Source organism: Lissotriton vulgaris, chromosome 12, assembly GCF_964263255.1.
Source record: "Lissotriton vulgaris chromosome 12, aLisVul1.2, whole genome shotgun sequence".
NCBI classification, from domain to species: Eukaryota; Metazoa; Chordata; class Amphibia; order Caudata; family Salamandridae; genus Lissotriton; species Lissotriton vulgaris.
In genome coordinates, this window is record NC_141700.1 from 675,657,079 (window position 1) to 675,684,767 (window position 27,689).

Below are 27,689 nucleotides of genomic sequence, written 5' to 3' on the forward strand. Positions count from 1 at the left end.
CAGGCGGAAGAAAGAGGCATGAGGTGGAATCAAGACTGACATCCTTGGCATTCACCACCACCGACATTGCTGGCCAAGGGCTCCTAAGAAAAACGTTGGGACACAGCACTTTTCATTTTACAAATGAATCCACTGGGCAGTATTTCTACAAGGCCTTCTGCCCAGTCTACAGCCCATCGTGCCCTCCGCTTCCAGCATTTCAAAGCTCAGTCTACCAGAGGTAGAGATATGTTGGTTCTACCAGACCGAACCTGCACACCACCAGGCTCACCTTTGGTTCTGCCTGTCAGTGCAGAACGCAGCAAGCATCCCCCTCCAGGCTTCTGGGTTGGTGCCCATCACTCAAACCCAGTGGACTAGACAAATAGGGTTTTATATGGCTTCCTAGCAGTCCAATGTCTCCAATAGCACACTAAGGGACTTTCAAAGATTCTAGGTAAACAGAAATCCCAAGAGTTTCGTTTCTCAGTTCTCTTTTTGTGAAATTGCCACATAGTATTGGCATGTTTCCACAGTCCTGACACTTGCGGGTGCTGCTAATAATGAGTGTTATCGCTGTCTTGCTTAACAGTGTTCTTTGCTATCCTTGGAAGGATAAAAGCTTGAGTGCCCGTCTAGTTTCACACTAATGACCAGACAGTAAGACACAGATCTCTGCAGAAGATACATTTACCCACTGAGCTGCATTTTTTACTGACGTTTCTGGAGCCTGACATGAAATCACCCATTGGTACAATGGGAGGCACAGTTCTCAGAAACGTTAATCCAATACTCATGACTTTCAGAAGAAGATGGTGTATTTAGAGTAAGACCTTATAGGTGCCAGGTTGACATCAACTTAGACCATTCCGCACACGGCTGTGGTCAACACTCAAGAACTTTTAAACTGCTTTCAACAAATGCTTTTCCAAGCCCAATAATATATTTAGGATGCAAAAAAATTGTTGCAAGTAAGTAACCCCTTCTTTTTTTCTGGTTTCAAAGCAGAGAACCTGATCCCAAAGTAAACAATGAAAGTAGAGCTCATCCGTGCAGATTTGAATCCAGTCTGCTCTCTTCTTTTTCTCATATGACATATCAGTAAGGCTAGACCTACAATAAATATTTCAGTCATCATTGTATGCCCATTGATAAAAGTTCACTATTGAATACAAATGTGTTCAAAGATTATGATCAGATTTCGACTTTTTCACAACACTACGCCCAAAGGGACTCTATTATCTTTCGAAGCACGTCACAATGAAGGGCCACCAAGCACTTCTCGATGAAAGGCCTCCAAACGCTTCTCAATGAAAGCCCTCCAAGCGCTTCTCAATGAAAGCCCTCCAAGCGCTTCTCAATGAAAGCCCTCCAAGCACTTCTCAATGAAAGGCCTCCAAGCACTTCTCAATGAAAGCCCTCCAAGCACTTCTCAATGAAAGGCCTCCAAGCACTTCTCGATGAAAGGCCTCCAAGCACTTCTCAATGAAAGGCCTCCAAGCACTTCTCAATGAAAGCCCTCCAAGCACTTCTCAATGAAAGGCCTCCAAGCACTTCTCAATGAAAGGCCTCCAAGCGCTTCTCAATGAAAGGCCTCCAATCGCTTCTCAATGAAAGGCCTCCAAGCGCTTCTCAATGGAAGCCCTCCAAGCGCTTCTCAATGAAAGCCCTCCAAGCACTTCTCAATGAAAGCCCTTCAAGCACTTCTCAATGAAAATATGCTAAAGCTGGAGGCATTCCAAATTATTTTCCGATGTTTTTGGAGTATCGATAATAATGTACATAGAACACTATATTGCGGCCTCTTCAATTACTATGATATTTGAATGTTGCCACTCAACTTGAAATACAGGTAAGAAGTACTTTAACAGGTATGATGAAAAGTGTCAATAATACAACCAAACTGGTTAAAAACCTGAATTTGAGAAAAACCTTTGAAAAGTCAGGCTTGTGCAGATTGTGAAAGCTCTCTCCCAAACTAAAACTCGGCCCATCACTAATGTTGCCAATAGTTAAGGTTCTGCCGCTCCTCACCACTGCCTCAAACAGTGCACATCTATGCAATATTTATATACACCATCCTTACTAGGAAGCAACGATTATGTACGTAACTTGAGGCAAGGACTCTTGACTGTGTACGTAAATCATCTGATATCATGCTTTGGTTCCTTTAAGCAGCACAATGGGCATGTTTAAAATATTCACTGTGGGTTATTTTTCCACCTGAATTATTTCTTGTGATATGCCTGTCCATCAGTTACAAATACGGTTTTAGTGAGTTTCCGGAGATCTCCTCCCAAAAAATACTTCTGCAGTGATTTGTCCAAGATTTTAAGGCCCAGAGTTATCTGTTTTTTGAGGGTGCAGGCCGACTTGTTTTTAGCACAACACACACCAAATAAAAAAACGACCTACTTGTTTTTAGCACAAAACACACCAAATAACAAGAAACTTGGCTTTAAAAGCACATAGTTCTACATACGCGTTCCAGGGAGATCGCTGCTTCTGAGAGAAGAAATATTGAGTGCACAAAAAGAGAGTGTCCTTCCTATTGCACAAAATTCCAGCTATAAAATAATAAAGGTGTTTGTTGTGTTTGCAGAGTGCCATTTCAGTTACACACCTGCTGTGGTGTCTGGTACATGAAGGCCAACGTTAGATGCATTTCCATTTGAGAATTGTGAGCCAAACAGTGGATCAGAGCCAAAAAAAGATGTTACAGTCTGCACTTGCTTACTCTATGTTTATCGAAAGAGGAATATGTGTTTGACGGTGATGAGCAATCTTTCACCTGATGGATTGTTATATAGCAATCTGTTCACCTTTTTGGTGACATTGCCTACATTGTTTGATGCCTGATCTTGCCTTGGTGAAATTTAGACCGGACAAAAGCTCTGAGCCCAGATTTACAAATTGTTCATGCAAAGGCAGCACAGCATCCGAATGTATTGCACTCTGTTGCACAAGGGGCAAAACACAGCAAACAGCCATATCTACTAAGATTGACCTGCTGCTGGTGGTGTCATCTCCTGTGCACGTTTTTACACAAGGATTTGTATTGGAACTGCACACCTCGAGCACAAACTCCTGTGCATAGCGAAACTCAGAAGTTCCCACGCATCACAAGTGTGTTGTGCATCGCGGCATATATGCAATGCATCTATTAATTTGAGAAAAAAACATATTTCCCCATCCTTGTGCCTGATTATAGTAAGTGTGTTGAATCTGACACAAAACCAGGACTGGCTGTCTTAGTTTATTAGGTCCTGTGACAAACCTATGGGTACTTTTGCTGACCCACCTAGTAACATCCCCCTTGATGCAAAGTGTCACAACGTGGATTTGCACTGTGAAAAATGCATCTTCCACGAGCAAAACACCCTTTGCACTAGATAGTATAAAGCATGTGCCACTCGCACCACTTTGCATCCTGCTTGGGACTTTGTAATGCCTTAGTGAATATATGCCCTGTTTTTTACCAGTAAATCACAGTGCCACTTGTGGGAATTTGAAACCTAAGAGTTATTGGTCATGTATGTTTAACAATGTACCGTTTTTACCTGATAAAGCGACAGTCTGAATTGTTTAAAATTGTCCAAAAGTAATGAGCTAATACAGAATCTAATCGTAGGCACAGAGAAACTGTGATCTCAAGAATACAGGGAAGACAGCTCTTATTACTGTCTAAATCACTGACACTTCATCACCAATAATTCTTTATTCCGCCAAACAGGCCATGAAAGACATAGGGAAAGTACAACTTTGCGTGGTCGGGCATGGGTATAATCAAAAATCGGTGGTGCAGCAAAATAATTCATCAATAAAGTCGGCAGAGATAAATACATAGCATACTCATGTAAATGATTAAGCGTACAAATTATCAACTTTAAAAGCACTAAAAACAAAACTCACACTTATTTTACCAACCTCAAAAGGATTTTTTTTTAAAGTTGAACTGCCATACCACAATTCAATCCTTTGACCACACATTTCGACAGCAGGTGCATTGACCCACTGACAACTTTCCAGAATTCCAAATGGATGTTACAGGCCGAACTTGTACCAGGACTCTGCGTTTTACAGGATGTTTAGTTCCCGCTTGCTTCTTTGGTTTATACATTTTCAAACCATAGTGCAGTAGGGTAGTCACACTGGTTGATAAGCAGCAGCCTTACCTTAAATATGGAGGCGTCTACTTCCTGGTTGTAGTCTTGTTTCCCAGCATGCTTCCACGGGATCCGGAACATGCTCTTGTCGTCGTTCTCCCAGACCAGTCCTGGGTACAAACCGCTGTCGATCTGTTCGATCAGCCATTGCCTGAGGCGCCTTCCACCGTTCCTGTCACACATGCTAAAAAGGATGGATGTACAGCTGTTTATTAATCATTTTGGCCATACAGGGCGTGCACAATAGATGCTGAACTGCCTACCGGTGCAAACATAAGGTGACAAAGATTTTTGAGTATTGTGTGTCTTGAAAAGCTTGGCTTCTGCTCTCATCCGGAGAGTTGTGCCACCAGAATATTTTATTCAGAATTTGAGTTGAAATACCTACTGCATCCCATATACCATTTACAAAAATTTCAGCCGGCTAGAGTTAATAATAAAAAATCTTCAGCCAATGGGCCGATATTTTTGTAAATGATATTCCGACATACCACCCTAGGATGTGATGACAGCCAGACTGCACAATGTGAATCAACAATAAATTTAAATTTCCACACAACAAAACATTGCTTTACATGCTTTGAACACTCAATAGAAACTGATTGAAAATACTTTACCATTTGCTCAAGTTGTACAGAAAACTCTACTGAGTTCAGATACTTGGACAAAAGGCAGCTGTTGGCATGAATGTGGTTGCACACTTAAAATTACTGTGAATATATCATTCCAACCAAAAAGCAGTGTCTAGCTACTGAAGCACTTATACTTTCTGCATCAAGCAACATTTCATGAAAACAGCACGGCTTGGAATTCTCCACCCTGCATTAGGAAAGGGGCATCAAATGATCTATTAGCAAAGCTGACTGCCGCAGAACCAAGAGTTCTGTGCTCTAGTCACGGCTTCCCGCTCTAACTATCAAAAAACTATTTCATCTTCCTATGCTGTAGCACCACGACCTGCAAATATTGAAGGATCTTACAACATTTTTTATGTCTGTTTTGTGCCTAATACAATACTTAGAAATGTACAAAGGTGCCCAGAAAAGTCCCACTCCTGGCATAGTGGTCAAAACTGAAGTTTGTACCAAAATGTGACACGTGGAGAGAATTAAACTTTTAACACCACAAGACTCGTGTTAACAAATGGTATAATTCCCGGGGATTGACTTAGCTTCTGTAATACCAAGTAGAATAGCCCACGAAAAATACTCCATGTGTTTTTAATAACTTTTGTAACCCCACCCCCTGTTAAAATAAGAACCTACCTCTGACCACCCTCACTAGTTATAACTCTGGGTGTTTGAGGTTTTCTGTACAATGGCAAAGTTTTGCAAAGGCACCAATTTTCACCATTTGCAAATTTCCTAGTTGATTTCCACCTTCAAACATGAGATGCTATCCTGCGCATTGAGAGACCATTTTAACTTTCTTGCAATATAATTTTCACACTAATCATCCCCAAGCCATGATGAAAAAATCTATGTAGACGTTTTCTCTATCTCGTTTACCTTTTGTAGGGTTGTTCTAAGTGCAGTGAGAAACTTATGACGAATTTGTCTCTGTTTGTTTAACTTCGTGAAGCTGGGCAGACATCCATAGAGCTTTGTGAAGTCCATGAGAAAAAATGCAACTTCACACATCCTATTTATAACTCAATGTTCAATTTAAAAAGAAGGATAAGACCATAGAATCCAATCAGCAAATGGGACCCAACATGCAGCAGACAATATGTTATTCTATTTGTTCAATAACCTGTTGATCAACACTTCGACAATACAACAATAAATTTATAAGTGAAAGAGGCCAACAAGTTCGGACGGTTTAGAATTGTGCTTTAGGGGACTTCGGAAAAAAATATGGATACTGAAAGCCTAATAGTGAGTGTAAGAGAGACGGTGCCTAACAGAATCAAGCCTTCTTGGAGTATCTTTCAATGCCGCACACTCTGCGGTGACCACCTGGTACCTTGAAGACCCACCTCTTCAGCATCAGGGAAAGGAATATAAACCCTGTTATAAAATGTGAAGTGTTCTGTGTACTATTACATGATTTTTATCATGTCTCTACAAGGCTACGTAATGGGTTAGGCCAGATTTGGGACTACAGACATTAGCCCATTTCATAGTGGGTTCTTTCATTTTTTCTCACATTCGGTGACAAAAAAATTCCCCAGTAAAGTAAATTTATTACACTGACATATACAATGATAATGCTGTTGCTTCGGAAGCACTTAGTCTCACAGCAAATGGAGACTGAACCTGACCCAGAGAGTGCAATGTTGTGATTTTCAAGATATACTTCCTCTAAGAAAAAAAAAGCAAATCGAGGAAATGTAGCAAGAACTAGTAAGAGGCACAATGTGTTTTTTCCATTTTGCAATATTGAGTCAAGGATCCGATGAACCGTTGGCAGCTGAGTACATGTAAGAGGTGAAGTGATGCATTCGACTGGTGCAAGGATTTTTGCCACACTAAGAGCAAATATGCATCTCTGCACACCAACATAGGAACAATTTGCTGTTTCTGGAGGCAATCTGTGGACCTCGGGTGGCATGAGGCTTCCAGTCCAACCACCTACAGCTCAACTAGCATGTGCTCAGGAGATTTTTAGGTCTATCTACATACATGCTGCACGTAGCGAGCGCTCTGGCTGAAGCTGTTGTAATTTGCACAATGTTCCACCTGGGAACTCCCAGAGCTCGAGACTAGGGCCCCTGACCTAGGTTCTATTTTGCAAACTGCATCAGAAACAGCAGACAGCACGTCATTTTTTGCCCCTTCATTCCTGCACAAAATTGTCATTAAATCCTACAAAGTTTTTACCATTGTCACTGGCCGATTATGTTCACCATTTGCCATATAATGTACAACAAGTATCCTGTAAAGTCTCTATATGCTGCATGATTTTGACTTTTATTACAGACCTAATGTTCTCTTAAAGGTACCATTTGTCACTAGGTGTCCAAAAACTCCTTGGAGAATATCCTGCAACCTTCTTTAAATTTGTTTTTAAATCCCACAATGTTTGATTAAAGTTACTGTGCTGATGCTTTGACGTATGCATTAAGTATTCCAACATTTGGCTCCAACTCGCACCGCCCACACCTGTGAGGGGCCCGTCCCACCGCTAGCACCAAGTGCATCAGAGATTTTGTCAAAGTTTTCGACTGCCACCCACTTCCAAGCCATTCCACCTTCGACGAGGCTGGAAATGCGCATGTACCGGGATTTTGTTTATTTTTAATAGGACAGTACAAGATCTTCTGATCGGAGATGAGACACTTTCATTTGGACAGTACCTGTACTCCTGAGCAGGTCGGCTACACATTAATCAAACAGTACACAAGCTTCTCAACAGTACTGTTGTACTTTGGACAGTGATGGTACCCCTCAGCTGGGCTTCACTGGTCCTATGAGATAGGACAGGCACTTCACAGCAGGGCATTTATGCACAGTGCCACCACTTCTAGGAAGGGCTGCAGTCTCGTTGATTGTATATGGTCAGCATTTGTCTGCAGGAAACAAGTGCTGAGAGAAAGGAAGTCTGCACTTTATTTTTTTTTTCATTTCAAGCAGTGCTGGGGGCTGCATCCTTTCAAGGTCCAAGTGCAAACCACTTCCGCATTTTCAAAGCTATGCACGCTCTTTGCTGTATGCAGAGCGACAAGTCACACCTCTGTCTGAGGGGTGCACATTTGTATCCGCCTGTCTGTCTAGCAGAGTTCCTGCAGTAACCAGACAGACTAAACCCATCAAAGCTCCATTTGCTGCAGCGAGCTGCATCACAGCCACCAGGATGTCTGTGTTTGAAGCACGGCTGTCACAGCCTGCATTCTGCGGCAGAAAGTTCCCGGAAGTTGCGTTTGGCTTTCGAAGAGCTCATCGGAAGTCCAACAGCAGCGGAGATAACGAGGTCAGGCTACCTGCGACTGCAGCACAGCACCCAAGCTTTCTACACCTGCAGCAGAGCACGCACAACTGCTCTGTCAGTGCAGCACCCAATGTTCTCACGTGACCTCCAACTGCTTCAGAAGTCGACATTTCAAGCTGGTTCAGATGCAGCAGAGCGGCCAAATTGTCTTCACCTGCTGCAGAGCTCCTATTGTCCGTAAACTGCACTAAAGACCACAGTACAGCCAACGAAGGCAGACTCGCCCTCCCCAAGCAAACCTTTTGCAGAGCTCTTGGTATGCCCCTGCTACAGCAGAGCCCTGTAAATGTCGACTCTTCAGCAGCAGCAGAACCTCAAACTGCATTCAAATGCAAAAGTATCCCTCCACCGGACACCCCCTGTCAGCCAAGGCCTCCAGTTGCAGCAGAGCCCCAAGCTGCATTAAAATGCAACAGAATCCCTCCACCGGACACCCCCTGATTCCCAAGGCCTCCAGCTGCAGCAGGGCCCCAAACTGCATTCAAATGCAACAGAATCCCTCCACCGGACACCCCCTGAATCCCAAGGCCTCCAGCTGCAGCAGAGCCCCAAGCTGCATTAAAATGCAACAGAATCCCTCCACCGGACACCCCCTGTCAGCCAAGGCCTTCAGCTGCAGCAGAGCCCCAAAATGCATTCAAATGCAACAGAATCCCTCCACCGGACACCCCCTGTCAGCCAAGGCCTCCAGCTGCAGCAGGGCCCCAAACTGCATTCAAATGCAACAGAATCTCTCCCCCCAGACACCCCTGCTCCCCAAGGCCTCCAGCTGCAGCAGGGCCCCGCAGCGTCATTCAGCCGGGTCAGAACCCCGCTTCCTCCCTGACGTCAGACGCAGGAAAGCCCCGCAGCGTCACTCACCTGGGGCAGAACCCCCTTCCTCCCTGATTTCAACTGCGGTGGAGTCTCACACTCCGCTTAAGCTGTAGCAGAGACCGCCTTGCAAGTGTGAGAAACCCGGAGCCGGTGACCTGCTCCAAGCTCCCTTGGAGGTGAGAAATGAATCACTGCCGGGTGCTCCCCGGCGGAGTCAGCTGTGTGAGTGGAAATGCACGTACAGGAACCTGCGAAACCAAGCTAATAAACCAACCTAACTGCGGTGCTTTGTTGGCCCTACAGACAAGGGTTACTACAGTATACTTCAAATAATTCCGCAAAATATATACATAGTTGTGTCTGTAAATGTCACCAGACATAAAACAGCTCCGTGATGTAAAATGATATTTCCATGAGATTTTACAATGATGCCGTCGGCATAAAATGATAAATGAAGCTGCAGTTCTGCAGTTGAGTAACACTTCACACATACGTCCACTACCAGGAAGTCACGATCTCTGCACTGGGTTCACATTCTCCATGCGTTAGCACTGTGCTCACATCCTGTGCTGCCCAGTTTCACGTTTTGTTTTGCACAATCACACATTCGAAGCAGCCCGGCCCCCAATCCTAAACTGCATAGCCCCACATTTCGCAGTAAGCAGTCTACCCTTCTATGCAACTAGGTCCATCTTCTGTGATACATAGTTCGGTATGCTCCTGTCCAATGTGCAACCCAGTCCCACACTCAGAGCCTGTGTTATCCAATGGGCAGAGATGCGCAGAAAGACACCTATTGCACAGCCACATCCCACGTAGCCTATTCTTTCCTCAGAGGGGCCAAAGACCACATTCTGCACTGCCCAGTCCGATGTACTTGTCTGTCCAGTCCCACATTCTCCTACGCGCAGTCTCGCGGTCAGACCAGCCAGCCACTCACTCTAGGTTGCATCGAATTTACATTATGCGCAGGTGTAACATTTTGCCCTCCCAGGCCTATATGTCGTACTATTAAGCCACACCTTGCACATTGCCTAGACCATTGTTTTGTGCTGCGGTCCCGCGCGCAGTGCATTCTTCTGTGCTGCTTCTTTATGCAGTGCCCTCTCTCTGACCTGAATACACTCGTATTCTGCATCGAGTATTCACATTCAAACTGTTCTGTCCCATCCTCCAAACACGCGTACCCTACATTCCAGACAGGTTATTTTCCGTTCCATGCTGCATTCCACATATCTATACAATGCACGCGGTGCAATCACCCCAAATCAAGTTGTTTAAAAGGGTCTGCTCTCTCTCGTGGGCTGACCAGCGCTATGCTCTGGCCTGCACTGTCCAGCAGTCAGTGCTTTTAAGTACAACCCTCTGGACTGTACCATGTTTAGCGCCGCACATCTCTTTTCAATGCACTATTCAATGCCACTTTTTGCACAGCGCAGGTTCATGCCCAATACCCATTCCACATCAGCCTTCCAGCACAATCCATGCTAGACTACCCTACAGCGCAATCCACTCTGCAGAGTAAAACATCCTTTAACGTTTAGTCTCACACTTAAAATTCACCTTGCTGCAATGCAACTGAATTTGCACATAAATCTCTCCGTGTAATATTTCCCTAAAAAACGCCTCCCTCTTATGTGCCAAAAAATGCTGACAGGTAAAACACAACGAGCCTGCTGGCTGACGAAAAGTTACTGGCGAGAAATAGCTTACCTGTACGCTGCCGCCCTGTGCTCCCTGTTTGCTCACAAGCTCCGTGTGCTCTGCTCCTGCGGGACCCAGCTGTGTCTCCAGGTCAAACAGGAGGGACTGCACAGTGACACTATATTATCTGTGGCAGTAGGCGGGTCCTGCCCACTTTCCTTTAACGGTCAGACTCATCGGCCAATGGGGCGAGCGTGCGGGTCCTCAACTTCTAGCCAATCAGGGCAGAGCCGCTTCTCCTCAGCAGCGGGCTTTCCGGGAAACCCAAACCTCGTGCCGTGACCCTGGGTGACGCTCGCTGGGGTACGCTTCTCTGCCCACGCGCTGGTCTGCGCGCCCGCATCTCCTCCAGCGTTCATACATCCAGTGACGCATCAGACTGGCGGAGGAGTAAAGTTTTGGGGAGAACGGAAAGCCAGCGTCCCCAGCAATCCTACGCTCTATGCTCCCCCGAGAGCATGACGCCAATAATGTGTCTGTCACCGAGAGCGTGTGATAAACGATATCTTAAGTTTCGAGCCTGTCTTCCTATTTATTTTTATTTATTTATTTTATGGGTTTTTTTATAGCGCGGACTTTACCCGAAGGTGTCAGAGCGCTTTACAATAGGAACAGTAGCGTTACTTGAGGAGAAAATTACAAGTGGGCATGTTACAAAAGCAAACGAGCCCTGAGCTGGTTACGTCGCGGAGGGAGGTAATCTTCCTCGCAGTCGGAAGCGGGGAGCTCGTGTCCGGAAGGAAGGTGTCCGAGGCTCACGACGCGCACAGGTGGGAAGTCCCTTAACTCGTGGCTATCCGTGACTCCAACGCCCACGCAGAGCAATAGGGAATTTTTAATCGAAAAAATTCTCACGGTTTTATTGACACCCAGGGCCCGGATCTGACACCGGTCCTAGGAAATAGTTCTCAAGTGACCTTCGTTTGGACGTTCCGATCAACATGTTACACTCGTTTCCTCGAAATAACTCATTTCTTGATAATCGCCTAGGGTGACCAACTGGCATAGGTGCAAATTCGGTGAGTGTAAAAATTCAGGACAAAGGGACAAAATTCAGGACAAAAATTCAGGACAAAGGGTCAAATTTCAGGACAAAACTTCGGGACAAAAGTTACGTTTTACAGACACGTCAGAGGTGGTCGCGCAATAGTGTATAATTAAGTAAATAGACAACCACCTAAGTAAAAGTCAAAATAAGTTTATATTAGGTTGAGACAACCGTGCACGTCACGGTTTTTCAGTATTGCCGCAGCTTGCAACCTTAGACGATTCAAAATAAATTTGCATCTCGCTCCAGCAGGTACATTAGTCACCAGACAATGGTGAACCACACCTGAATATAAGTGAAGCCGCTTTTATTGTTGATTGAAAACTACTGGATATACAAGGAGGTTTGCAGTGCCAGGCCCCAGTAACAAAACCGCTCCCCCCCCCCTTTCCAGCCTCCCAGGGAAACACCCAATGCCCGGTCCGGCCAGTCCGGCCTTGCTACCACCCTTCAATGGTGCCCCTCATCTTCACTTAGACCGTCTCTCATGTATTTAATTTCTTTTATAGTGTTACTCATCCCAAGTATGTAGGGCAGGGTGTCGGAGTACGTTACATCACACACACATTATATAGAGACAATGACTCATATTAACATGGAAGTCATTGTATAGGAAATGTTACTTGAGATAATGGGTGCTACAAGGTGTAATCATTCTTTCATCAATCATTCAGTCTTTCACCATTCACTCTGTCCTTCCACCTGTGTGCCCATCTATATCCAAACATATTCAACCATTTGCAAACCTATCCACCATATATCATTCATTCATCATTTCACTCATCCATCCCATCATCCACCCTTTCACTCATCCATCCATTATTCATCTACCCACCCTTTCACCCCATCCATCCGTACACTCATCCATCCACTCTTCCACCCATCCATCTATCTATTCACTCACCCATCCAGCCATTTACCCTTTCACCCATCCAGCCATCCATTCACTTACTCATCCATACATTCATTCACTTGCCCATCATCAACCCTTCCACCCATACATCCATCTTTTCACCTTTTCTCTCATCCATACTGCCACTCATTCACTCATCCATCCATCCTTTCTTTCATTATCTATCCATTCACGCTTTCATTCATCCTTTCAGTAAACCATCCAGCCATTCACACATTCCTTTACTTTTTTACTTTCCCACCTTTTCACATTATGAGCTGAGCCTTTGTCTGCAGAGTCACAGACGGAAGAGGCCCATCAAGAACTTCACCTCGCTCTAGTTCCTAAAGTGTGGGGTGGGGGAGGGTTCACTATGCCCCTGCACATAGGAAATCTGAAAACTTAAAAATCATGAGTCATGCATGATGCACAGTGCCAGGATGTGAGGTGACTGTGACATGGTGTTGTTTCCACGCCTTTAAGTGGTGTAAAAAAACTTGGGGGTCTCTTCAAAGTGTGTGTTCGATGTAATTAAGGGCGTGGTTTAAAACACCTAGGTAAAAAATATGCGCTTAGCATAGTCTTCCGCCCGACGGGTATTATGTTGTTTCTGTCATTGCATCCAGATGTATAATGCAGCAAGTATCATTACACCAACAAGAAGCCGGGACTATTGGCTTTGTCAATGGGTGTTAGTTGCTTAAAATAAAAAAAAGCAGTAACAAGTGCTTTTTTTAAATATAATATTGAAAATACCTCCCTCTAAAATGATGGGACAGTAAAAGAACGATGACCCCTTCTTTTTAACTTGTTCTTCAGACTTCTTTAAATAAACAATTTTTTCACGTTGCTGCATGGACGTTTTAGCTTTTTTCTAACAGATTGCCCTGCTGTGCACTAAGGTAGGAGGAGGCCACCACATGCTTTAGCGCCCCCAGACTGCCACATTGTCATTCTGTATGTGGCAATCAGCCGGCATACAGAATGACAATGGGCGGGTGGGGCTGCTCTTGTGCTCCAGGAGGAGCGCGAGGCGCCCCATCAAAGGAGGGGGGAGTGGGGGGGGGGGGGAAGGGGGAGGCCTCTCACAGGGGAGCAGTACTGCTCCCTGCAAGGCCAAAATTACGGACAAAAGGCGTCCTTAAAAGGGATCCTCACGGACAACGGACGCGAGGTCCCAATTACGGACGGTCCGTGAAATTTACAGACGGTTGGTCACCCTATATACGCCCCCTCCAACTTTTCAAAGGAAACTTCAAGTTCGACTAGCGTTTTAATGGGAGAGGACTCTTATTACAACTTATAAAGATTTGCTGAAAAGTAGGGTCGTAGAATTGTGCCTAGTTTTAGATGATCAAATCTCAGGTCATAATTGTAATCAGGAGTGGGCCAGGTCTCACCGGGTCTGAGCACCGGCAGTTTTTTAAAGGGGGCCTCGAAACCGGTCTCTTTCGGGCTCTGTTTTGTGCTCTGGCACAGGCGACCCGTTTTTTCCCGGACTTTAGTGACAGCAGGCATATCCATGTGTGCGGCTCACTTCTCACTAGTGTGGTGTGCTCACACTGCTCACTTCTCACTAGTGGAGAATTTGCGGCATGACTTCATGCCAGGTGAGCATTGAAGGGGAAGGGAAATCCTTTTAAGAGAATCATTTTCTCTCTGGATTTCCTTTCTTTTTGAAACTCAGGAGCAGCAACATTGTTGTGGTGTCACCTGGGATTTAGGTGGAAACTTTTTCACTATATACAAGCCACAGTTGCTGCTTATTCATCTTATGCAACTAACAACCATTGACAAAGCCAATAGTCCTGAGTTGTAGTTATGATGTTACTTGTTGTATAATATAGCTAGATGCAACGACAGAAACAGCAAAATGCAAGGCGGGCGGCACACTATGCTAAGCACAGATTTTTAGCTTACGTGTTTTTAATCCATGCCCTTAATTACATTGGCCATGCCCCTTTGAGAGACCCTCCAGTTTTTTCATCAGACTGATTGTAATGATCTAAATCCCCGGAAGCTGGCCCAGAAGGGCTCCCACACGTTGTATCACTCTCTGGCCAGGTGTGGCCAGAGAGCTTAAAGAAACGAGCAGAAGTTGCTCTGGACTTCCGGCCCACATAGTGATACCAGAGTGGTTGTGCTTTGTGTATGCGCCAACACTAGCCCCCAGTGAGAAAGAGTAGCAGCGCTACAATAATCAAGGCCAGAGAAAGGTTTGAAGAACAGGTTTAGCACGGGTACCAAAGTCACGCATTGATGGGATCGAATCAAAAAGGCATGTAAGAGTGTGTGCAAAAGTACTGGAGAAGTACAGCTTCCCATACTCATAAATGCTTTTATAAATCGATCCCACCACGATCTTTAACAACTGAGGGAAAATAGAAACTGAGTGTATCCTTTTAATTCTGACGGAGGTCTGCGGTGTGGTCCTCTATCAATAAATCATTCAAACAGTATTTATATAACGCTGCTAATCACCCCAGTTGCGACCCGTGCAGGTAAGAGTGGTGGGGGGGATTTCAACAGACAACAAAGAAAAATTGATTATTTATTTAATATTCCCTCGTGGTCATCTGTTGAATCCCCCCCATACCCGACCCAATCGCTCTTAACTGCACGGGCCGCTCATGAATCTCACACAAGGGTATTCAGGCACTGAGAGCCCCACTGCTCCCATGGAATCAGTTGAACAGCCAGGTCTTAGGTCCCTTCCTGGTTTCCTGAAGGGAGGGTGAGGTGCGGAAATGGATGCTGTTCCAGGACTTTGAGGTGAGGCACAAAGAACATCCTCCACTGTTGCTTTTGGGCATGTAGAGCTTGTGAGCGAGATAGAGGGGTGTGGAGCATAGGTGTCTGGAGGGCTGGTGGAAGCTCAGGCAGTGATGATGTATGCTGGTCCTTGATTGTTCAGGGCTTTGTAAGTATGAGTCCATTTATTTATTTATTTGTATCATTTGTAGAGCACCTGAATTACCCCAGATGGGGTATCTCCGCGCTGAGGACGTGAAGAGGTAGTGCAGACAGTGTTATTAGAACAACAGAGTTTTTAGTTTTTTCCTGAAGCCTAGGTAGTTGGTGGAAAGGCGGATATCCAGGGGTAATTGATTCCAGAGGTTGGGAGCAAGATAAGAGAATAATTTGCCTCCCAGTCAGGTTTGTCTGATGCGAAGGATGACAAGAAGGCCTTTCCCTTCTGAACAAAGGGTGTGCCCAGGTGTGTATTTAATCAGTTTGTCGGCCAAATAGGCCGGACCCAGCTGGTTTCGGCCTTTGAATACTATGCAGCAGACTTTGAAATGAATTCTTTTACGGATTGGTAGCCAGTGGAGTTTACGCAGGAGAGGAAGAGAAGGGGTGCGGTAGGGGGTACTGGTTACTAAATGGGCTGATGTATTCTGCACCACCTGTAGACTCTGTAAGGCAGAGTCTTTAGCGGAGATCAGCAGAGTTTTGCTGAAATCCAGGCGGCTGAGTACTAATGCGTGAATCAGGGTCTTATGTGTTTAAGAGGGGAGAAAGTGGAAGACTTTACGAAGCAGGCTGAGGGCATGAAAGCAAGCTCATTTGGTTGCTGCTATGTGGTCATCTAGATTCAGGTTATTGTCGATAAGGACTCCCAAGTTTTTAACTACCGGTTTAGGCGAAGGCGCTGGTTCAAGTTTTTCTGGCCACCAGATGGGGGATCAGCTAGTGACTGCATCTTTAAAGAGCATGATTTCGGGTTTTCCTGTGTTTAGCTGCAAGAAGTTGTAGCTCATCCAGGATGTTATCGTTTTCATGCCCTCCCCAAATTTCGTCTGGATATTGGGGGTATCCTTGTCATAGGCCAGGAGTAGTTGTGTATCGTCTGCGTAGGAAATCGGATTGAACCCGATATTCCTGAGAAGCACAGCAAGGGGAGCGATATACACATTGAAAACGGTGGGACTGTGGCAGGAGCCCTAGGGTACCCCTTTAGTTACTAAGGTGGTTTTGGATTTTAAAGGAGCCAAGGTTTACTGTTTGTGTCCTGTCTTTGAGAACATTTCTCAACCATTCTAAGGCTGTGTCTTGAATGCCTATTGAGTGCAGTCTATCTATCAAAATCTAGTGTGAGATGGTGTCGAATGAGGCAGACAGGTCGAGCAGTATGAGAATTACTGCACGACCAGCGTCTGCCTGCAATCGAATGTCATCTGTTACAGTGACCAGAGTCTGCTTCTTGAATTGACATTTCTTGTGAACGGGGAGCCACTGCAGTTTCTTAAAGTGAGGTGTGGTGGGTCTGTTTGGGGAGGTAGAGGATGAGTCTGGCCACTGAGTTCTGTATGGTCTGCGGTCTGCAGCCTCTTCAGGGGGTGTGTGGTGATTCCAGCCTAGAGTGCATTGCAGTATTCCAAGCGGCTAGTGACGACAGCTTGAGTGAAGGTCGGTCTGGTGCTGACTTGGTTCCATTTGAAGATCTTTCAGAGCTTGCGAAGAGTGAGGAAGCAGGTGAAGGAGAATGAATTGATCAGGGTTTTCATGATGAGTTTGCTGTCCAGGATGATGCCAAGGTTCTGGGTGTGGTCTGTTGGAGCGGGTGATCGTACTCGTTCAGCCGGCCACCCGGAGCCATTACGCAGGGAGGTGTTATTCCTGAAGTTCAGTACTTCTAATTTGCCCATGTTGAGTTTGAGGTATCTATTTTGCATCCCATCCGCAGCCCTGGTCATGCACCGGTGGAAGTTGGCCCCCATGGTGTATGGTTCTTCAGATAGAGGATTAGTTGGGTGTCATCTACAAAGGGAATGATGTTCAGTCCATGCATTCTGAAGATGTTGAAATCCTACAACCCCAGAACAACCCAATCCCACCTCCAACATAATGGGAATCACCAGCATAGGTAACGCCAACAACCAACCTAGGTCCACAAGACTGCCCTGCGAACGCACAACTATTCCCCAATCTCCCCCCTCCCCCAAAACCATTCCAACAGCGACAGGGTAAACTGCATGCTTATAAACTGCAGATCCGCAGTCAAGCATGCTATAGAGCTGGCTGATGCCATACTGAATCACGACATTGACATTGCATTCCTCACCGAAACCGGGCTCAATGAAACATCATATCCGCTCCTTGACCTTGTAGTCCCCCCAGGCCTCTCCATCATCAAAAAAGACGAGGTGGAGGCATTGCCATCATCCATAAGAACAATATAGTTGAAATCAAAACACACTCCTTCTCCACCTTCGAATACCTCAACACCAACATAATACGTCAAAACAACAAAGTAACAAAATACCATCTCATCTACCACCCCCCAGGAAATTCACCTGCATTCACAGAACAAATATCGGACCTACTTAGTCACTGCTCTCTAGCCAACACCGACAACATCATCCTGGGTGACTTCAACCTCCCCTAGACTAACGAAAAGGACACTGTTATACAGGCACTAAATGAACGCCTCCTCACAAATGAACTCACCCAACACTGCAAGGGTCAAACCCACTACAAGGGCTCTACCCTAGATGCAATCATAGCCAAAAATGAAAAAAATAACCATCATTAACATTCTCCCAATCAACTGGTCAGACCACCACATCATTAGATTCAACATCAATCAAACCGCAGCCCCACCAGTCAAAACGCAAATTACCCATCAAAGGAGCAGAAACCTCAAGGCCATCCCCCTCCTTGTCCGTGAAGAAACCATGCCATCACTTCTCCCACCTTCCACAGGCAACCTCAACACGGGCGAGCTCACTACTCTGTACAACAGGACAGTGACAACTGCTCTTGACCAACTAGCCCCCTTGAAACTTAAAAGGATCCGAGAGATCCCTCCCAAGCCTGGTTCAACAAACACCTCAACTCAGAAAGGAGAAAAGTAAGAGCTGCGGAGAGACTCTGGAGAGGAAACCCATCCTCAACCAACCTCTCCCAGCTCTGAAAAGAACGCGGTAACTACAAAAAGCACATAATCAAGGAAAAAGCCTCTTTCTTCCGGAGTGCACTAGACAAGCCAAAAACCACCCCAAAAAACTTTTCAAAATCATCCAGAAGCAGACCTCCAAACCCACCAAAGCTAACCCCCCTGCTTCCAAAATTCAGTGCAACAACCTGGCCAAATTCTTCAATGACAAAATCACCAATATCGAGCTCTCCCTAGAACAACACCCTCAATCCGAACACAGCAAATCGTCACCCATAATGAGATCTAACCCAACCCAACCTAACCCAACCCTAGTTCACGACATTCTCCCCGAAGCCGAGACCCCCCTTCTGTCAACCAACAAAATAAGAGCTCACCCAGGATTGCCATCTTCCCCCAAGCATTGGGAGGACTTCAAATCTTTCTCCAAAGAGGACATTTCTAAGGAGATTGCCAGCTCCAAACCCTCCAACCACTATACAGACCCTCTACGCGCCTCCCTGGCAAAGACCCTCAACCCCACCCTAACCCCACTGTGGACAGAGATCATCAACAGCTCCCTAAACAATTGTCTGATGCCCGACTGCCTCAAACAAGGCCTAGTCACCCCCCTTCTAAAAAAAACCAGATGCTGACCCAAATGATCTAAAAAATCTTTGGCCCATCACATACCCCCCTTTCCTAGCTAAAATCCTGGAGAAATGCGTTCTCGTCCAACTGAACCATCACCTGGAATCTAACAACCTACATGACTCACACCAATCCGGGTTCAGAAAGGGATGCAGCACAGAAACCGCTATACTGAGCGTAACCGATGACATTCACAACTCACTTGACTCTAACAAATGCTGCCTACTTGTCCTCCTTGACCTATCTGCTGCTTTTGACACAATTGCCCACACTCTACTCCTAGACAAGGTACAAAAGCATATCGGAGCAGATGGCAACGTCCTAAAATGGTTCTCCTCATTTCTACATAATAGCTCTCTAAGTATAAAAATCAAAAACTCGATGTCTGACACCTCCTCCTCAATTTGAGGTGTCCCTCAAGGTTCACTACTCTCCCTCACACTCTTCAACATTTACATGGAACCGCTCACTACCATTTTAAAACAAGCAAACATCACCTACCACCTCTATGCTGACGACACCCAGCTATACCTCGAGGTATACTCCCTCAATGACATCCTTCGACTCAACTCCACGCTTTCTAAAGTAGAAAATTGGCTAACCACCTCAAACTCGAACAAGAAAAAAACGAAATCCTTGTCTTCTCCAATCATGAACAACCCCCTCAGATCCAAGAATGGATAAACAACCTTGACTCTCTAAACTGCAAACTTACTCCAGTGAAAATAGCTAAATCACTAGGGATCTCTCTTGTCACAAATGTTAACATGAGCTCTCACATAAACTCCACAGCAAAAGGCGCCCTCTACAGCCTAAAACTCCTCAACAAAATCAAAACTTTCATACCCCCTAATGACCTAAAAATCTCAACCCAATCTCTAGTTCTGTCTAGATGACTATGGAAATTCCACACTAACTGGGACACCTAAAACACACATAGCCCCCATAAAAACCACCCTAAACTCAGCAGCAAGAATGGTTACAGGTACCAAGAAATACAACCACATCACCCCTGCATTACAGACCCTAATATGGCTACCCATCGAAGGACGCTGTGCTTTCAAAACGGCCCGTCTCACCCATAAAGCCTTACACACAGGCAAACCGGAGTACCTCGCAGTCAAACTCACAAAAGCTGGACAATCAAGAAACCTAAGAAGCTCCAACTCGCTCCTCTTAATCCCCCCAAAAAGGCAAAAACAAAAAGCCCTCTCCCGCTCTTTCTCAGTGAATGCCACAAAAATCTGGAACTCTCTCCCTACCCACATCCGAACCAATCCCTCCTTCACGAACTTCAAGCGACAACTAAAAGAATTTCTCCTCAAGCGTCATCTCCATGCATCTGGTCAATGACCTCGAACTATAGGCCCTCCAGCACTCTGATGCTACTCACTGTATTCTAATGTTTATGTTTCTTTACAGGTATGCTGTAAAGCGCTCTGATACCCCTTTGGGTCTTGTAAGCGCTATTTAACACTCCGAAAATAAATACAAATAAATGTTGGCCGGGAGGGTCATGTAGGAGTTGAACAGAATAGGGCTGAGGGATAAACCTTGTTCTTAGGTTCTGAGGTGAAAGGTGATAGGCTGATTCTCTGAGTTCTTCCGGTGAGGTAGGATTTGATCCATTTGAGGACGCCCTCTCAGATACCGATCTGATGAAGCCACAAATCATACCCCATTGATTTGTAAAGCTGCACAATTGTAGTGTACCACACAGAAAATCCTAGAATGCCTCTTTGTAGGTCTTAACCTGGGAAATTAGTGGGGAATGAAAATAAAAATGGAATTGTGCCCTTTTCTGAAATATAAAGATGACCTTGTTATATTGACAGTCGAACGAGAGGGAGGGGTACATGATAAGAAATTAAAATTAGTCATAGACTTTATGATGATTTTTTTAACAGTAACTAAACAATGGCCCAGTGATGTCCATGTAGAAAACTCTTAACAATTACGGCACGATTTTATAAGTCAAACTTTATCAATACCACACTTTATGAGCACCAAACCAAACTGTGTTGTGGAGTTAATGCTTCCCATTTTAAAAGATGAGCTAAATACCCCAGTGAAGCGCAGTGTTGTTGCCTAATTTACTTTATTGTCTAAGTAAAGAATTCATGTTTTTTTATTGTACTCTTTCAAACAGTATATACTTTACATAGCAACCAGTAGTACATAGCAACATAATGTGGTTGGTCTATTTAGAAGCAAATGAGGGAGATGAGTGAGGCAGCAACCATAAGTACACAAAGTAAATTGCATCTTCAGTTGCCAGGTCTTCAGAATTGAACTGGGTGAGCTGTTTCTAAGTGTCTTGTCCTAAATACATTTTGAAAACTATTCATAAATTTGCCAGGGGTCAAGGGCATTGAAGGGTGTCAGGAAGCAGATAAGCCTACAAAAATCAAGACGGTCCCACAAGCCAGCCCTCATACCTGTTCTGAAATAATTTGTCTCACAGGTAACTCTCACTTTGTGGCATTTGTGTTAGCTCTTTCCGGTATGCACCACAACATCACCTGCTGAGAAACACATCCTGGCAGAGTTACTGAATTGGAGAAGGTATGTTTGTTAACATATATTTCAACTTGACATCATTAGAACTCATGCTTTTACTTACATGCACCATCTGTGAGGGCCAACTCTGTTGCACATTTTGTTTGGCATTGGTTGGGAGAAGGAGGCAAGGGCACTTCCAGTGGATCATGAATTACAAGGAAGCTGATGGGAATAGTGTTGGTCCTTTTTGCATTGGCCTCTTTCTCTTTATTTATGTCATTTCTTCCCAAGGCTTTCAGTGCAGGCTATAGCCACTGATAGCAGCACGGACCGCAACAATGGGGAACTTAGTTTTCACTGTGCATCGAGGGCATGCTGCGTCTAATCTCTAGTTGGAATATGGTCTTCATGCCCGACGTTACAAAACCTCTGAGTCAGAATAAAGCTCTCGTCGTCTGCCCCACCCACCAGTGAAAATTATAGTGAGCTGGGTTTTGAAGTGTGGGCAAGGGCTCCACTCATCATCTTTGTAACTTTGTGTGCCTGGCATTAACTGCTTCTAATGTCATATGTGACAATAAATGTGGCTGAGGTTTAGCTTTGATTACTTTGAGCCCCATACATGCACTATCTTTTTGTGCACCATAACCCCTTGGGGCTTGTTAGAAAAAGTGAGTTTCTGGTTGGCGGAGGTATGCACTCTGTCTGAGCAGGAACCACAATACTAGTCAAGGTAAGTCAGATTCACATCATATATTGGCCTGTACCCACCCTCTGGTAATTTGGCCCAGAGCAGTCAGGCTTGACTTAAGAGGCAATGTGTAAAGTATTTGTGCAACACTCCAAACAGTAACACTGAAAACAACACACAATGACACCACATCAGTTTATAAAAATAGTTTACATTATTTATGAATAAAACAAGACCAAAACAAGAAAAATCTAATTGGTATTACCAAAGTTATTAATTTTCAAAGAATAAACCAAAACATGGTGCTTAAAAGCATAAAGCGATAACTGGGGCTATCTGGTCGTGGTAGACCGGGACAAATCTGAAAGTTCAGGCCCGCCACAATGGAGCGTGGGTCGGATACAGGGACAAGCCGGGGTCTGTTGAAACAGTACTTTGAATGTTTCAACCTCAAGGACAATGTGGGGGGCAGAGGGGCAATGTGTTGTCGTCGTCCTTAGGATGGATGTGATGCGTCGGTTCCAGGCAGCGCAAAGTCAAAGATGCATCTGGAATGAAGGTGAAGGGCGGCACCATCAGCGAAGGGATGTACTTGATCCTTGCAGCAGCAGCAATGCGCCGGCGTCAAGGGAGATGCTTTGATTCTGATCAGTGCAACGGCGTCGATGTATAGATTCTGGAGCAGCACTTTATTCCTACTTCCAAAGGCCCAGGACTGGGTTGGCAAAAACAGTTAGAAAATGACCAAGATGCAGAGGGTGGCATTACTAAAATTATTTAGGCAAAATCCTTATTGCTATTAATGACCTTGCGGGTTCTAGGACAGTTCTGTTCCAGGAGACTAAATAATTCTTGTGTCCTTTTTAAGAAGTCTACTGTACAACTTTTATCTAATGAAGACACTCCCCAAGGTTTCTGTCGATGCATTTCCAAGCTCTTAATTCTTTTGGGTTTTCTTCAGGACCCTGACTGATTATGATTCTCGTTCTTTTTGAGTTAAAATGTATGCATCTTGCTTTACCAGGATTCTTCCATCATTTTCAATCGGCTTTCTTTTGTCTACCTTCAAAGTTTTTAATTTTCTTTTTGCATTTGTAGCGGGGCCCAGCATCTCTCTGATTCCTGATCACATCAGTCTTCTGCGCAGAAGACTGTTGTGAGCAGGAATCAGAGAGAGTCTTCTGTGCAGAAGACTGATGTGTACAAGAATCATAACCAGTCAGGGTCCTGGAGAAAAGCCCCCAAAATAAGAGGTTCAAAATCTTCAAAAGGACACAGGATTGTACAGTATACTGGAACAGAACTGTCCTAGAACCCCCAAGGTCATAAATAGCAAGAAGATTGTTGCCTAAATAATTTTAGCAGTGCCAACCTATGCATCTTGGTGATTTTCTTACTGGTCATAAGAGGGCATTTTGAAAAATATATGTTGTTGTTTTCTAAGTAATATCATCAGTAATGTCAGAGTCCTGTGTTTTATAGTGTGAATATATGTTTTGATTTTCTGAATGTAGCCAAAAGAAATGTTTAAAGTGTATAAATTGCATGCAAAAGTTTTGAAATCAAAGTGAATACATTCACAGGTCAAGAAAATTATTTACTTGGCCTTGGAAAAATAAAGTTTTGAATAAATGCAGCTAGGGTAATTTGTTTAATATTTATCTCTAACAGGCCCAACATAGTTGCTTTAAAAGGGTCCAGCCCCCAAATACGACATCTTTCTTAAAGTGCCATTTTTAAAGTAGTAACAAAAATTTGACTTTACCAGTAAAGAGGATTTATCATTACCATTTCAAAGATACCAAATATGACAGATCTACTCCCTCTCAATCAGGAATTGCAGCTTATTAAGTGTAATAAGGAATCACAATGTTATCCTATGAGAGGAGTAGGCCTTACAGTTGTGAAAACGAATTTGGGTGTTTTGTCTACCAGGACATGCAACATTTTAACGTGTATATCCTACCTTTTGATAACACTGCACCCTGCCCTGTCTTAGATGTAATAAAAGGCCTGTTTAAGGCTTGGCAATGGGGTTTAAAATGCCAAGTCGACATGGCAGTGTAAACTGAACACAGAGGCTCTGCAGTGGTAGACCTGAGGCTTGTTTAAAGGGCTACTTAATTGGGTGGCACAATCATCAGTGCTTCAGGCCCACTAGTATCCTTTAATTCATAGGCCCTGGGCACATCTAGTGCACTGTATTTGGGACCTATAAGTAAATAAAGAATGGCAATTGGGTATGAGTCAATGTTACCATGTTAAGAGGAGAGAGCACTTGCACTTTAGCATTGGTTAGCAGTGGTAAAGTGCTCAAAGTTCAAAAGCTAACAAAAACAAGGTCAGAAAAAGAGGAGGAGGAAGGCATAAAGTTTGGGTCGACCCTTCAGAGAAGACCTTTTTCCAAAAGGTTTGTATCCAATTTTCACCAACTTCCTTCGCACAGGACCTAGAAAATGTGTGGGCTCCAACATAGTTGCACCTCCTTTAACTGCTTATATGGTTCTCCACAATCTGTGAGGTGGTGACTAATACTCTCCTTCCCTAACTGCCAGGCCAATTCGCCTGTTTAAGACAAAGAGCACTTCCTTAAGGAGCGATGTTGTGTAGGCATAGATCCCCCATCTCCATCTTTTGAGTAGTGTTTCCTCCCTCTGTACCAATTTGCACTTTTGACACAGTTAAGCATCAAAATGATTTTGGTTGTTGTTTTGCCTTTTCACTGCAAAACTTGGTTAATCATGAGTTAATATAATAACTAGAGCATTATTCACACTATTATCCTTCACTATCTGGGGTTTCTGTCCTATGCATTCTCCTGGAACAGGAGCCATAGAAATAGGGTTCCCCCCAAAGGTCTTTGTTAGCTTGCCACAACAGCTCTCAATGTGTGACTACTTGTAGGGTTTATAGTGTTTCAGTGAGATCTTCTCTGATGGAAGTAGAGCTGGATAAGAAAGGCTCTCTTCTTAAATGAGGAACAGAGACATGGTCAATTGGAGTTTATTGGATTTCACACCTGTCATCAGGAGAGCATTCTCCTAGGAACAGAAAATATGAAATCCACAACGAGTCTAGATAGTCATGTACCAATAGTAACAAGTAGCAAGAATGAGAGTGTACAAACAAAAACAATGGTTCTGTCGGGCATACACACTATTTCTTTTAGAAAGATTATTTCTTTATGTATTATTTCTTGTACAACCTTCATTAATGTTATCGGCAGAATTTAAAAACAATGGAACACTTAGCAAAGGACACTCACGCAAATTGATGAGTATTCTGATATTTTATACAAATTAAGGCATTTATATATACACGTAAGTTGTAGACAAGGCTGTTAAGGCAAGGTGAAGTCTAAAGTGATGTGTACTAAAGTGACATTTGTGTTCAGTGGTAGAACATAGCGCATATATTATGTACAAGGTGATTACAAATACAGTATATACAAGGGAAGAGAATGATTAAGGCCTGAATGTTACAAAAAAACAATGACTCTGGTGATTATACAAATTATTCAATCATTTACACCCAGAGACTTGATAAATCTGGACCATGTGGGATCGTCGACGTTTCAACCCTGTCAAGGCTTAATTAAGAAGTCATGACGGGTCTTCATCAGGACATGGTGAGGGAGTTGGGCAGTTGGGGATGACAGCCATAATCAGATCACCAAATCGATCATGATTTAAAGGTCATCACAAAATTCACTACGCGCAACCAAGTTATTAGATCAGCCGTGGTGATGCTACTGGCATGACGGAATCTGCTATAGTCAAGTACCCTCCTTGATGCGCAGGGGAGTCTGAATCAAATATGCAAAGCCAGGCATGAGTCCTGGTGCAACGCTGCCGTCTCGTAGCAAGAATGAGAGTGGACACCCTATAATACCCGCCTTCCCCAAAATGCTTCTTAAAACCTGAGTACCTTGGAGTATGTGTCTGTGCATTATGCCACAATTTGAGCACAACTTCTAAAAGACAACTTTATCACTATTACAGAGAACCCAAAAGATCCAAACACCCCCTCGAAAACCTAACACAGTTTTCTAGAACCATGACCGCAAGGAACAATCCATGGCCGTTACAACTCATCAGTCCCATGATACAAATAAAATGCATCCATTCCATGAGGGCAATTTTACTTGTGTCAGAACACAATACATTGAAACACACTGTCCAAGATATACACCCTTACCATAAAAGATTATCTGATTTCAGTGACTCCAGACCATCCTTAGGGTTAACCTCCACCCACATATGTATCCTCCTACTGTGAACACATGCCATCAAGAACACAAGCAAGAAACCCAATGGATCCTTCATACCTTTAGCACCAATGTAGCATACCACCAATAGAAACGTAAGCACACTCCAGGCTACATCATGAACCCAAACACCACTTATTCCACTTCAATGTACTTTATCCGCAAATAATGAGAGCATGACCCATAAACAGCTATGAACCGGAGGCCCATGACTAAACCTCAGCCACAACTACTGCAATCCAACATACCCTAAGAAAAGACTCACATGCACCTGCCAAGCAATATTCTTCTCTTGATGGACTCTTTCTTCATAGACCCGGTGGAGCATCTGTGCCAAAAAACACTCCAGGCTTCATACTAATGAACACACATTCAGCCTCTAATACCATACTTGTATTTTCCAACTTCTCTTCCTGACAATACTGATGTGCTGTTTCTAACGAAACCTTGGTATTTAGAACTTGTAAACTCTCACAGAATATCCTTCCAAAATCGACGCGGTCTATCAGGTGGCGGTATCAGGCTCATCCATAAAGACAAGAGATCCACTAAAACACTATCGACCTTAAAACCTGACTGCCAATCCCTGTACCTTCTGTCTGAGACAAATTCCAATCCTAACAACACTTCACAGGCTTAACAATTATCTGTGGTGTGAGTGGAGTGAGCTTATCAAACACTTATCCCACAATGCCTTCTGCAGATCTGTGTCACAGAATTCGTTATGGTAAAAAAAAACAGCCTCTATCATAGGTTTAATTTTTGATATATCTGAATAAGAATCAGATTGAAAAAACTAGTAAGGTACTGCATTACCAAACAATGCACATGATTCTTATAGTGGAAAAACGACGTTTATTCACTACAAAAAGACACTCTACTTATTTCAAAGCAACTAGATACCATGCAAAAATAAAACACATGCTTGTCATTCATTCAGTCAGAAACAGGTGAAGGGATTCTAAAATGTATAAGTTTCAGTTCAGTATTTCAAAAACACTGAATATGATTAGAATATTGCTTTTGAACTTTTCACATGATTGAGACACAATTGTGTATGTTACGTAGATAATGTTGATTTGAAACTAATGAAATGAGTAGCATTAATTCCTTCTGCAAGCCTTGAGGACATGTAGTCTCTCTCTAAACATGAAAAACCTAACTT

General features: G+C 44.0%; 1 protein-coding gene across 1 annotated transcript in view; it reads right to left on the minus strand.

The window, feature by feature from the left end:
• The window catches only part of IRF8 (interferon regulatory factor 8), a 29,846-nt gene extending 19,133 nt beyond the window's left edge, over positions 1-10,713 (minus strand). Inside the window, exons 1-2 of the mRNA XM_086945855.1 lie at positions 10,605-10,713; positions 4,155-4,329 (exon numbers count right to left, since the gene is read on the minus strand). Coding sequence (XP_086801981.1) covers positions 4,155-4,328 — 174 coding nt within the window. The 5' untranslated portion in view covers position 4,329; positions 10,605-10,713. The remainder of the gene's footprint in view (positions 1-4,154; positions 4,330-10,604) is intronic.
• Between the last annotated feature and the right edge of the window lie 16,976 nt (positions 10,714-27,689).